At 36.1% G+C, this 12998-nt stretch overlaps 1 protein-coding gene across 5 annotated transcripts in view; it reads right to left on the minus strand.

Annotated features, from left to right (window-relative positions):
• The window catches only part of CACNA2D1 (calcium voltage-gated channel auxiliary subunit alpha2delta 1), a 497531-nt gene that overhangs the window by 190476 nt on the left and 294057 nt on the right, over positions 1 to 12998 (minus strand). For all 5 annotated transcript variants that reach the window (XR_006210876.1, XM_042965363.1, XM_042965360.1 and 2 more), the window contains exon 5: positions 5472 to 5513. Coding sequence is in view for 4 of the 5 variants with exons in the window: in XM_042965363.1 (XP_042821297.1) it covers positions 5472 to 5513 (42 nt within the window). In the remaining variant the exon portion in view is untranslated. The remainder of the gene's footprint in view (positions 1 to 5471; positions 5514 to 12998) is intronic.

Genomic DNA, 12998 nt, shown 5'->3' on the forward strand with positions numbered 1-12998 from the left:
GTGAGTACAAGAGCTGGCCTCCAGGAAGTTACACTCTATGGAGAGACACCAAGGGAATAATTTATAAAGACGGGTTGTGCCTCCAAGAGGAAAGTGCCCACAATTCTTCACAAAATTCATAACAGCTTAGGAAAGAACTAGTAAAGCTTCATCTGTGGTGGGGTACCTGGGTGGCTCGGTTGGTTAAGGGTCAGACTCTTGATGTTAGCTCAGATCATAATCTCATGGTTTGTGGGACTGAGCCCTGCTTTGGGTTCAGTGCTGACAATGCAGAGTCTGCTAAGGATTCTCTCTCCCTCTTTCTGGCCTCTCCCCCACACATGCTCTCTCTCAAAATAAATAAACATTTAAAAAAAAAAAAAACTTAAAGTTTCATGAGTGTCTTAAATACCAAAGGCAATAATAACTGATGTGAATATCTCGACAATGAGCAGAGAATTAGGGATGCAATATTTTAGAAATATTTATATATTAATAATGTGTAATATTATTAAAGGGATATGGATAATTTAGAAGCATAATATAAAATGTAAAACCATTTTAATAGCTCTTAAATGTTTGAGAAAAATGTCTAAAATCATATCATTGTCATGGGCATGGAAACGAAATGATGGATGTGAGCGGTATAAAATGGAGAAAATGACCACCATCCCACTAGGCACGGTGACAGAAAAATAAATCCTCTCCCACTAACGCAGAACCGGAGGAAAAGTTAAAAATAATAACCACAGGCTCAGAATTTAGAATCCTTTAGTCTCCTTCAGGAGGCAGAACATTTAAAAGAGAAACTCTATTTAGCTTTCAAACATTTGTGTTACCATTCAAATAAATGAGGACAAATTTATTTAATGGATAACGTCTCAATATTTACTATTCTAATTAGTTCCTTTGTTCATTAGATATTAGCTGACGTGTGTGATGATAAAACTCACATTCTACAATTTCCAATCACCAGATTTTAATAATGAATGTGGCTTTCTGAGTTTGAGCAATAAAAATACTACACACAATTAAATCAGTACATAAAAAAAACCAGGACAAAGAACAGGGATGGTGAGCCAATTTGAACCAAAACAATGAGATGGCATTATGATTTGTGAACATTTGATATATAAAATATCAAGCACTGTTTGTATAAAGTTGTGAGTATCAGAGTCAATTAAATCCACCTACATTGCAAAACTTTTGGTAAGGTTTGTAAATTACACCATCCAATTTCAACAGATCAGCAAAAATCTTCAAAAAAAATGTGTAACTACTAAAAAGCAGAAGTGGAATATCAAAGTGCAACATTTGCTTACATTTCTTAACTTCTTTCACTGTAAGATAATAAGTATTTCCCTTACAGGAAACAATTTGATTGTGGTGATCAAAACGCATGCATGCGGGAGGACTAAAAAATAGTACAGCATATCACTTTATATTCATTTTAACTGTAAAAAGAATTTTCTCCTCAGTTCCAAGTTGGAGACTTTGACTATCTTTAAGTGATAGAAGTCACTCAGATAAGTGAGTGGAATTTTGGAATTAACTTCAATTCGTCAAGATGAGCAAACTGAGGGTATGTTCATAAGCTGCTAATTATTTCTCAATTAGTGTTCTCTCTACTCTCTCTTTAGTAATAGAACCCCATATTTTGTTTGGGTGCGTGCCTATGTTGGGGGAGGATTCTATTCTACATCCTGATTCAACTCGGCCAGGCTAGTCCCTAAGCTGTGGACATCAGATACAAATAAAAGCGATGTGTACAATTTCCAAACATACCCTTAAAGGCAAAGGGCATGTCCTCTATCAACACTTGCCTCCTTTCTGTTATCTAGAAGGCGAAAATCACTGTATGTATATTGAAGCAGCAGGCTTGGATCACAACATGGAAAAGGTACACTGAACTGAAGAGAGAAGAAAACTTGAGAAAAGGACCTGGGGGCCTGGAAGACTAAGACCTGACACATTAGGCCTTACCTCCAGATGTTCACATGAGAGAATGAACTTTTGTCTTCCTGTAGCCACTTTTACTTTAGGTCTCTCTAGAATAGCCAAACCAATACACTAATCATTAAATGTGGTTCATTTTATTCAGTGTCTAAGCGTTTACAAGAGTAATAATATTCTCATATCTAAGGCACTTTGAAATTCCCCAATAAAAAGTTTTAGTGAAGTATAAAATGAAATTATCCTACAGTTCTTAATAAATTTTCAAAAAATTTACATGAAATAGTACAATTCTAGCAAACTTGACCCTGTGGCCAGTATTCCAGGAATACTCTGAACCGTAATGAAATTTGTGGACCACCTAATCACCTGTAGCATGTCTTACCCAAGAGGCAAATAGTTGAAGTTTTAATATATTTTAAAGCTGTATGGGTGAGTACAATTTTAGGGGTGGAATGGAGTGTGAATCAAACCCTCTGATTCCTGTTTCAGCCCTCTTTCTACTATACAATTTTCTTTGCAAACTATTCTGGCACTGTCATTATTTATATATAAAGAAGTGAAAATAGTTTCTTGAAATTCTGAGCATCATTTTAATGTTTTTCTGAGCATCATTTTTTTTTAAGTTTTAAATTTGCAAGTTGATATTTTGCTGTTTAGAGAGTCTTGATTTAACTTGCTAAAGCTCATCTCTTGGTTCAAGAAAGAGAATGCATCTTTTTTATAGATACATTTATAACCTATGGTAACAGTATAGACTCTTTGAGATGGGAGAAGGCAAAAAACATGACAAGTTCAATAGGTTCACTTGTATTAATCCTTGTCTCTCTTACATGGAGTTTTATTTTAATATATGAATAAACATCTGTGCAGGCAAATTATGTAAACCTAAGCACGGAGCACAGCTCAAGTATTACAAGTACACAACCCATGTACTCTGTTCCACTTATCATGGACACATTGCTAACTTAGCAGCATAGTGAAAGCAGACTATGAATTATACTATTGTACTATTCAGTGGGGCAACTTAATATTAACTGGGATGGTACTTACTAAAAAGTTGTATCTACATTTTTTTTTATTTTCTAAAATCCTTTTTATTTATTTTTGAGAGAGACAGAGTGCAAGAGGGGGAGGAACAGAGAGAGAGAGGGAGACACAGAATCTGAAGCAGGCTCCAGGCTCCAAGCTGTCAGCACAGAGCCCAACGCAAGGCACAAACTCATGAACTGCAAGATCATGACCTGCGCCAAAGTCAGATGCTTAACTGACTGAGCCACCCAGGTGCCCCAGTTGTATCTACATTTGTGCACATGATTGTTAAAATCTTGAACAAAGAAAACTCGCTTTTACTATACAAAATAAAAATATAACTTTCGGGGCGCCTGGGTGGCTCAGTCAGTTAAGCGTCCGACTTCAGCTCAGGTCACCATCTTGCGGTCCGTGACTTCGAGCCCCGCGTCGGGCTCTGTGCCGACAGCTCAGAGCCTGGAGCCTGTTTCAGATTCTGTGTCTCCCTCTCTCTCTGCCCCTCCCCCGTTCATGCTCTGTCTCTCTCTGTCTCAAAAATAAATAAACGTTAGAAAAAAAAACTTTAAATAAAAAAAATATAACTTTCTAAATAATAAGAAAACCTGACTTAAATAAAACTATTTTACCTGACATCAAAAATATGACTTATTTAATTGGTTTAGAGGAAGGAAAAACATATTTGCAGTATCAGTATCATCTTTAGGTAACATTCAGCTTATGCTCATCAGTAACAGGATCATCTTTGTTGACCGGCAGGTTGGATCCAGCATGTTAATCCATTGGCTTTACTTTTTATGAAATCTTTGTTACACTTTTACAAACTAAATGTTTTAAAAAACTGTAACTAGTGCTGTAGTAGCTCTAACTTCCTACCAGGAAAGATAAGGATTTTGCATATATATTTTAATGACTGCATAATTTTTAAATATCAAATACTAATCCCAACAGTGAGATAAAATGTACAAAAATAATGCTCACTTGGATACCAAACAATTAACTATTAAAATTTTTTGTATGAGCCATCGGTTTGTCCTTAATATACCTCCTACCTAACTAAAATGACATCATACACATATATAAATATATATATTTCATGTATATATATATATATATACACATGTGAAATCATAATTATATATATTTACCGTAAGAGGATATTTAGCACTGGCAAAGCACCTACGTCTAGTAAAAAGAAAACACTTTTTAAAACACTCCAAGTTCTTCATTTATTAAATGGAGAAAACAGTCCACTTTGTTCAGAGTGTTCGATAAACCATGGTGTTGAGCAGTTCAGTTGGTCCTACAACCTGAAAAGGTGTGTGGCATCTCAGACAAACCATATCTATTATGTGTGTGTTTGTTTTTAAATTATTTTCTGGAAGACAATTCTAAATAAAAGCATAGAAATGCATTTTCTGAGTCAGATAAAAAGAGTGTGAAGAACAAATAACAGTTATTTGACATTTGTTTGACTTGTTCACGGATACATATCCTAAGCTCTCAGAAGAATACTGAAAATATAAGAAGCCCTCAATGCACATTGTTGGATAAATATGTTAAGAGTATAGAGATATTTCTCAAATATATGAGAATTTAAATGAGTTTAAGGATCGAATTGGTGGCTATTTTGCAAATGCTTCCACCATAATCATAAGTTAGAAGTAACTTATTTGTGCTAAAATAATCCATGTTTGAAAATCATTGGACTATGTACATTACAGTCATTTATTTAAAAAGGCTTCCCAGGGGCGCCTGGGTGGCGCAGTCGGTTAAGCGTCCGACTTCAGCCAGGTCACGATCTCACGGTCCGTGAGTTTGAGCCCCGCGTCAGGCTCTGGGCTGATGGCTCAGAGCCTGGGGCCTGTTTCCGATTCTGTGTCTCCCTCTCTCTCTGTCCCTCCCCCGTTCATGCTCTGTCTCTCTCTGTCCCAAAAATCAATAAACGTTGAAAAAAAAAATTAAAAAAAAAAAAAAAATAAAAAAAATAAAAATAAAAAGGCTTCCTGAACACCTACTATGCCTAAAAGATTGGCCAGGTAAGGCCAGTTGTTGTACAGCTTCCAGGAGGTCATTCACATTGTATGTGAAGTAAGTGGCCCGCCTGGTAAGGGCAGTTCAGGTCAGAGGAGACCTGCCTAGTAACCCTGGTAATAAGCGCCAGGCTTACAGAGATGGATGGGATCCAACCTCTGTCTTCCATACCGCTACGGGATGTAGAGTATCACAGTCAGTGCTGTGGGCTGAGGTCTGGACAGGGTGCAGTGAGAGCTCAGATCCAGAGAAACACATAGCTTTTCTACCTAGGAAGATGCCAACGATAATTTGTTAGAGATGACGTAAGCACTACAACTCATCATTACCTCATTGGGTCACACCAGTAGTTCCGTTTATGCTATAGATCGTTTTCTGAAAAACTCAACGTGCTAGGTCAGCTTGTACTGTAAAGCCAGTCATCCAAGCATAATTCAGTTTACCTTGGAATATAATGTAAAACTTCCAATACTCACATCAAGATCATCCTTTGCATTGTAGTAGACAACTTCATTGCTCTATAAAAAAAAAAAAGAAAAGAAAAGAAGAGTGCTTTACTGATTTCAGTAAAAATGTAAAAATATACTGGATCAAGTTCTGAATACATTTTGTGCATATTTTAAATAATAAACCCCTCATGGAATTCTTTTCACAATACACTCCACAAAGATGCATAAAGATTAGCCAATATTTTGAAAAACATATTAAAATACTATATCAGTGATATTTAATAGTACATCTTGCATTGAGGATGAAGTATCTCAGTAGAGGTGTCAGAACCATTTGTCAAGAAAAAATGAAGAATTCATAAAGCAAAAAAGTTATATATACACCCACACACACCCATAAATCATGAAATTGTAGAGAATAATTCAAGAAAAAAATGTAAGAATATGGCTTAATACTTTGCTGACACCATGACTTTTAAAAAATACATATATCACATGTTGAAATGATCGAAGAAAAGCACATCTACTCAATATTGGCAGAAATTTCTTCATGAGGTTCAGAAAAGGGATCAAGAATAATTGAATTCAGATAGCAAAAGCAGGGGCGCCTGGGTGGCTCAGTCAGTTAAGCGTGGAGCTTTGGCTCAGGTCATGATCTCGTGGTTTGCAAGTTTGAGCCCCACATCAGGCTTTGGGCTTGACAGCTCAGAGCCTGGAGCCTGCTTCCAATTCTGTGTCTCCTTCTCTTTCTGCCCCTCCTCCTTCCCTCCCTCCCTCCCTCTCTCTCACTCTCTCTCTCTCTCAAAAATAAATAATTAAAAAAAAATACTTAGGCAAAGCAATGAGATTATCTAACAAACTAACACTTTGCTATTGTACCAAAGTGGTGGGTCAGCACTGACTCTTGAAGAATAAATGTATACACCCATTTCTGCCAGCCGTCAATAATGCTGAAATATGCCATAACTATAAATTATGGACATAAATTGCATCACAGAGTGAAAATGGGAAGAAAAAAAATGAACAAAATGATTGTCAAGGAATTTAAAAGTTTCATTCCTTGAGGCTTCAAGACTAGTTCTATACAATGTCAGAATAATCCATTTATACTGATTTCCTTTTCCTTTCTTCTCCTGAACTGATTGAAGATAAAAATCCATCTTCCATATGTCTTCAGTAGTAACCTGAGCACTATGTAAAAACACATTTTTCTGTGTCTCTTTAACATTTAAAACATGGATACTCTAAAACTGTATTACAAGAAAACACAATAAGGGGTGCTTGGGTGGCTCAGTCAAACATCCCACTCTTGATTTCAGCTCAGGTCATGATCTCATGGTTTTGTGAGTTCAAGCCCCACACTGGGCTGACAGCAAAGAGCCTGCTTCGGATTCTCTGTCTCCCTCTCTCTCTCTGTCCCTCCCCTACTCACAGTGTCTCTGTCGCCCTCAAAATAAATAAACTTTAGGAAAAAAAAAAAAGAAAGAAAAACGATGCACATTTAAAAACAAAGGAAGTTAGTCAAAAATTCAATAAATTAGTGCTTCTTAAAATATATACCCCTTCACCCCACCCCATCTCCAAGATGTTCTATGGTCCTATGACGTTAGAATAAATAATAAAGTTAATTAAAGTCATCTCTTTTTGACTTCAGAGTCTCTGTATATGAATGCACGTTCTAAATCTCCAAGAGTAAAACACATCTTGTTTTGTTTCTCAAATTTATTTAGAGCAAAATCTGCCTCCTTTTTTTGGTTTGAGAAATATATCAAGAGCACCTTAGTTCTATAAAAGACATCTCTCTGGGACACCTGGGTGGCTCAGTCAGTTAAGCACCTGATCCTTGGTTTCAGCTCAGGTCATGATTTCAAGGTTCATGAGTCTGAGCCCTGTGTTGGGCTCTGCGCTGGCAGTGCAGAGCCTGTTTGAGGTTCTGTCTCTCTCCACCTCTCTTACCCCCAAAAAAGATTGAATACAGTTAAAAAAAAAAAAAAATAAGATCTCTCTGAAGATGAAACAAACCAAAGACTATATTAATAAATGATAGAACATATAATTCATAATAGTGAATGAAGCCATGAGTTTGAATTTATTTCATTTACAATTAACAGAACTTTAAAAATTACCCTTTAATTCTTCTAGAAAGATTTAAGTAGCTAAAGAATCTTAACATGCATAAAAGTTCTAATTTCTGAAGCATTTCTTACAGCATAAATTCTGTAACAAAGTTAAAATACAAAATCAGAATTCATCACATACACAACATAAGAGAATCTTTTGAATCCACCCAAGTCCCAGATCTAATTACGAGTTTATTGATCCTTCTTGCAAACTCTATAATTTATACTTCAGAGACAATTTTCAACCTGAAATGTGGATTCCATCCAAAGATAAAATATTGAGTAAGTTTATCTTCATTTTAGACTTTATTTCTGCCAACTCCTTACTTATATTTACAAAATTGAAATGTAGAAAACAAGGTGAAATTACATCAAATTTCAAGTGAAGAAAATCTAAGTTTATTTGAGAATTTCCAAATGTTTTTCCTTTTGTTATGATACTGTATCTTATATAAAATCCTATTACTTTTCATTTAGAAACTCTATTTTGCTTCTAAAACTTATTGAAAATGTGTATTGCAAAGCTTTTTTTAAAATTTTATGTATCTGCACAAGGCTTTCTAGACTCAGAAGATATGAGATCCCCAAAAATGATTTCTTGTATTCAGTAAACTGAAAAGAAAAACCTTAGTCATAAAATAATACTGCACATACAACAACCATTCTCATTGTAACTGGGTATTTTCTAACCCTACTTTTAAAATGGTCTTTTATACAATGTTCATTTCTTACAGGGTCAGAATATAAATGCAAAGGAGGAGCACCTGGGTGGCTCAGTTGGTTAAGCATCTGACTCTTGGTTTCAGCTGAGGTCATGAACTCACCATTCTTGGGTTCCAGCTCTGGGTTGAGCTCTGGGCTGACAGTGCAGAGCCTGCTTGGGATTGTCTCTCTCTCTCCCTTTCTTTCTGCCCCTCCCATCCTCTCTCTCTCTCTCTTTCCAAATAAATAAATAAACTTAAAAAAATAAATACATGAAAAGGAAACCAAAGTGTGACTTTTTAATAGAAAAACAACAAAACTTTAAGTACTTAATCAAATGTGTTCTTAGACATTTGTCGTGATTTAGTAAGAGAACAAGACCTTAATGGAATGTGCACCTGATTACACCCCCTGCCTTACAACAAAATTTCTTCTTCACTAACATATGTGATACAGCTTTTGGCTTAGATGCATTTCTTTTTATAAATACACTTACCCAAATCCTAAGCTTTGAATTGATAGCAAGCATATTCCATTATTCCCTTATTTTACCTAACAGAAAAGCTCAACTGATCCACTTTAGTAAGCATAAATCTGTGTAGGGTATCAGGATTTGGGGAAACTGTAACTGCATTTAATTTTTCAACCAGCACAACTTATGTGGCACTATGATACTAAAATAAGCAGCAAACATTCACAGAACATTTAATTTGTACAACCATACATAAACATTTTTTTCCACTCTCAGTTCTTCATGCCTTCTTAGAGAAAATTACAGTGATCTGCTTTACCGTGGCTTTTGTTTAGAGTTTCAGAATGGCTCAGGAATCATTTTAAATATAAGCTAGAGGCAAATCCTAATCTGGTGGAGTCATAATTCTTTTTCCTATCAGATTCATTTATAGCTATCTCTTCTGCTACGTGAAAATATATAAGATGTGTGTAGCTATGTCACACTAAATCAGGCTGAAATCAGATCAATCTTAAAGGGATTGGGATAAAAGACAATTCTTAGGAATAAAGGACAAGTCACGCTAAACCAGCCCAAATTTTGTGTTCCGGTGTTCTTCGATAGGAATAAATTTTGGTTAAGGTTAACTCGGTACTAAAAGAAAATTAGGAGGCGTAATTGTATAAAAATAGTTAAATGTTTTTATAATGAGGGGGTCAGAATTAATAAAAAGGAAGTATCAGCTGGATTCCTTCTTCCTTTAGCTGATCAATCAGCTGTCCCCTGCCTCAATCCTACTTCGACTTTGTACAGCAGATTTTTGGGGTCTCCCGACCAACAGAGGGAGCCACACCTCACTCGTTCAACAGTACTTTGTCAACCTTAACTCTGTACCGTGTTGGAGAAATGAAAGTGAAGACTCTCCATATCGTGGCCGTAGGAAGCAAATTCTGGCCCTCCTGACTCCTATGTGGCAAGAGACTGAGGTGCTGAGACACTTCCTCTCATCTGCTATAAATGAGGAATATCTCTTACTATCATTGAATGCCATGAGCATCCAAACCAAAACGTTCGCAGGTTTCAAAATAGGAGAGTTAAGAACTTCAGATAGTTAAAACATTCCTCCTCTGTTTACAATCAGTTCAAGCATGTATGTATGGGTGTGTGGGTGTGTTTCTGACTCATTTACCTATCCTGTCACTCAAAATTCCCTCGGTCCCTCCTCCAAAAAATATATAGTTCTACCAGTATCTTTTAATATTGTAAAAGTATGGCATACCAGCTAATTATCACAGGCACAGAATGCAAAATTGGGTCATCTGGTTTCTCCATTATCCTTCTGGCTAGATGTTTTCATGCAAACTATTAACATCATCTTGGAAGGTATTTGTATTCAAATACAAAGATTCTTAGTGGATTTTAGGGTATTACATGCAGTGTGATAAGATAAAGCCAGCAACAGCCTCAAACTAGATTCACAGATTAGCTAAACCTTTAGAGAGCTATTTTCCATCATTTAAGCACCACCAGATGACAAGAACAAATTGTTTTGTTTCTGATTTTTAACCAAGTAGTTTAGTTATTTATTATCTCCTTGAAACAAATTTACCCAAATGTTCCATGCTAATATACTGCTGCTGCTTACTGAAATTGAAAACATCCCCTAGCAAGTTGAGAGATAAATTACTTCAGTATCCCTTTGTCTACTGGGAGTCAAAATTAAATCTGGACAAAATAGACCATTCCATCTTCAACGTGTATATTGCAAGTGACAGTCCCTTGCATGCCACTTTCCTATAAATTTGGCCTCTGATGAACAGAATGAATTTATGTTAAAAATCGGAAGCATAAATACAAAGCTTCCACATGGAAGATGGTGCCAGCGAAAAGATTTAAATATTGGAACTGAAAATTGAGATTTTATAACCAACATCTGAAATATATGACACATTGAAAATTCAAATAGAGATTAACTTCCTGTCCTATTTACCAATTCTCTTTTCTTGGCTGTACACTTGACTCTGCACTTGATCCACAGCCTGACATATTCTGAGCAACCATACTGTCTGCTAAAGTTGCTTCTCAAGAAAACCGCAGTCTTAGTATTTATCACTCTTCAGTTCCAAAACTGAAGTCAATCAGATGACTGTTAAGGATACTCTTGTTATAAATGAATTGTGTTAATGGTTCCTGCCCACCAAGATCCATACTGTTTAGCCCAAATCAGTTATAATTTATGTTTCTGATCAATGTATCTTTATCACAATCTGACCTGGTAAACACACATGCCACTGCCGTTGACTGTGCTCAAGTCAACCATGGTACGTGGGATGTGATAATCCGCACTGTGGCACTGTGTGAATAAAAGAACTTAGGAACCTATGTGTGTATGTGTGATGGCGTGTGCATGCATGTGTGCGTGTGTTGGGGGTGAATGTGAGCAAATAACTCCAACAAGAGTTGAAAGTGGTTAAAGCCGTATATTAAAGACAGTGGTTTTTGTGGAAAAAAAAAAAAAAGTATTTGTGTGTCATTATATTTGTTTGAGGTTTGAACACGTAAGCATGCTGTTGATGAAAATAAAAAGGAAAAATAAAGACGGAGATCAGAGTTGCATCAGGAGATTGGTGGTACCAGCTTACTGGACTCAAGACATGTGATAAACCCACATTCACATCATATGACAAGACATAATAAAAAGGACCTTACGCCTTCGTCCTCACACACTCCTGACTGGAGAAACGTCAACTTTGAATTAAACCAAAAGTTTATGCATCTATCCTAACAGCCACACTGTGGCATCTTGCTGGAGAAAATTACATGAACAGCCCTCACATAGAGTAAGTCAGTGGTTCTCATGCTTTAACAACTAGTAAACATGCGGATCTGCTTTGTTTCTTTGTTTCCAACTCAGAAACCCTACTTTCTTTGGAAAACTGTTTCTTCCAACCACGTGATTCAGTTGGCTAGCAAATTACACTACACTACTTCTCTGACCACAGAAACTAACAGGTGCCTAAATCTATCCAATGATATTATCTCATTTCCCTACTCCCTTCTTAGGAAGATTTCAGGAGTAGCTATGGTTGCAAAAACTGAAAGGTTTAATGAATCGTGGTATGACAGAGGCTACTTCTACTAGCTCTCAATTATGGAATTTATTATTTTTTTTCTTATGCTAGTTAGAATGTGTTTCTAAATCTTACAACTGATAGTACTGATACAAACATCACACTCCCTACAGTGTTTTTTTTTCCTTTTTTCATCCTAATTTCCTGTCACTAACAGTCAATACTATTTGCCAGAACGTCAATTTCTTTTGGTGGCATTTTGGGAACATGACTGTTCTAGGCCTAATTCCACTCTCTGTGTCCCAGATGCCAACTCCTCCTGCATCCGTGAAGACCCATTCCTTCCTCATCCCTTTCCCTTTCTGTGTGTCCATTTTCTCTTTATTCACATTCAGGTAGTTTGCAAAAAAGATGTGTGGTATAAAAACTCAGATGTATTCTGGCATAAAGCTTCTTCTCTTTTCTAAAATTTAAAATTCTAGCAGAAGAAAAAAATCAAAGAGGCCAAAAAAAATCACAATATTCTTAGCTCACATATAAAAAAAAATTTGTATTTTTCTAATAGTTCTGATACACTAAAGGTAAAAAAAAAATCTGTTATTGCCAACTTAATATTTTATTAGTATATTCAGCAAGTAGCTAAACTTTTTAAGATGATTTCTATCAATTTCTTTACATCAGCTTCTCATCAGCCTTTAGAAATTAGTTGCATTAGTGGCTTAGTCGGTTAAGTGTCTGACTCCTGATGTCAGATGTATCTCACGTTTCATGAGCCTGTGCCAGGCTCCGTGACGTCAGCCCCACATCAGGCTCCGCGCTGATAGCTGGATTCTCTCTCTTAGTCTCTCTTTGCCCCTACCCTGCTCACGAGTGCGCTCTCTCACTCTCTCAAAACAAAGAAACTTTAAAAAATTAGTGGCATAATAAAAAATGAAATAACTATACAGATATTTATTATATGTTTGAATATAACACCTTCTATTAAAGAAGATTGATATTGCTAAGATGGTTTCAAAGATTATCATAGAAAACTACCAATCATCTATTCTTTCTCTTGCTCTCAGCATTCATTCATAGGAAGAAATACATACTGAGATTTATATGCATGCCTAGCCTCAGGCTAGAAATCTAAATACATGTGCTTTTTTGAGACTGGTTGTGAAAAATTAACTAGTAAAGGGACACCTGGTTGGCCCAGTTGGTTAAATGC

This window comes from Panthera tigris, chromosome A2, assembly GCF_018350195.1.
Source record: "Panthera tigris isolate Pti1 chromosome A2, P.tigris_Pti1_mat1.1, whole genome shotgun sequence".
NCBI classification, from domain to species: domain Eukaryota; kingdom Metazoa; phylum Chordata; class Mammalia; order Carnivora; family Felidae; genus Panthera; species Panthera tigris.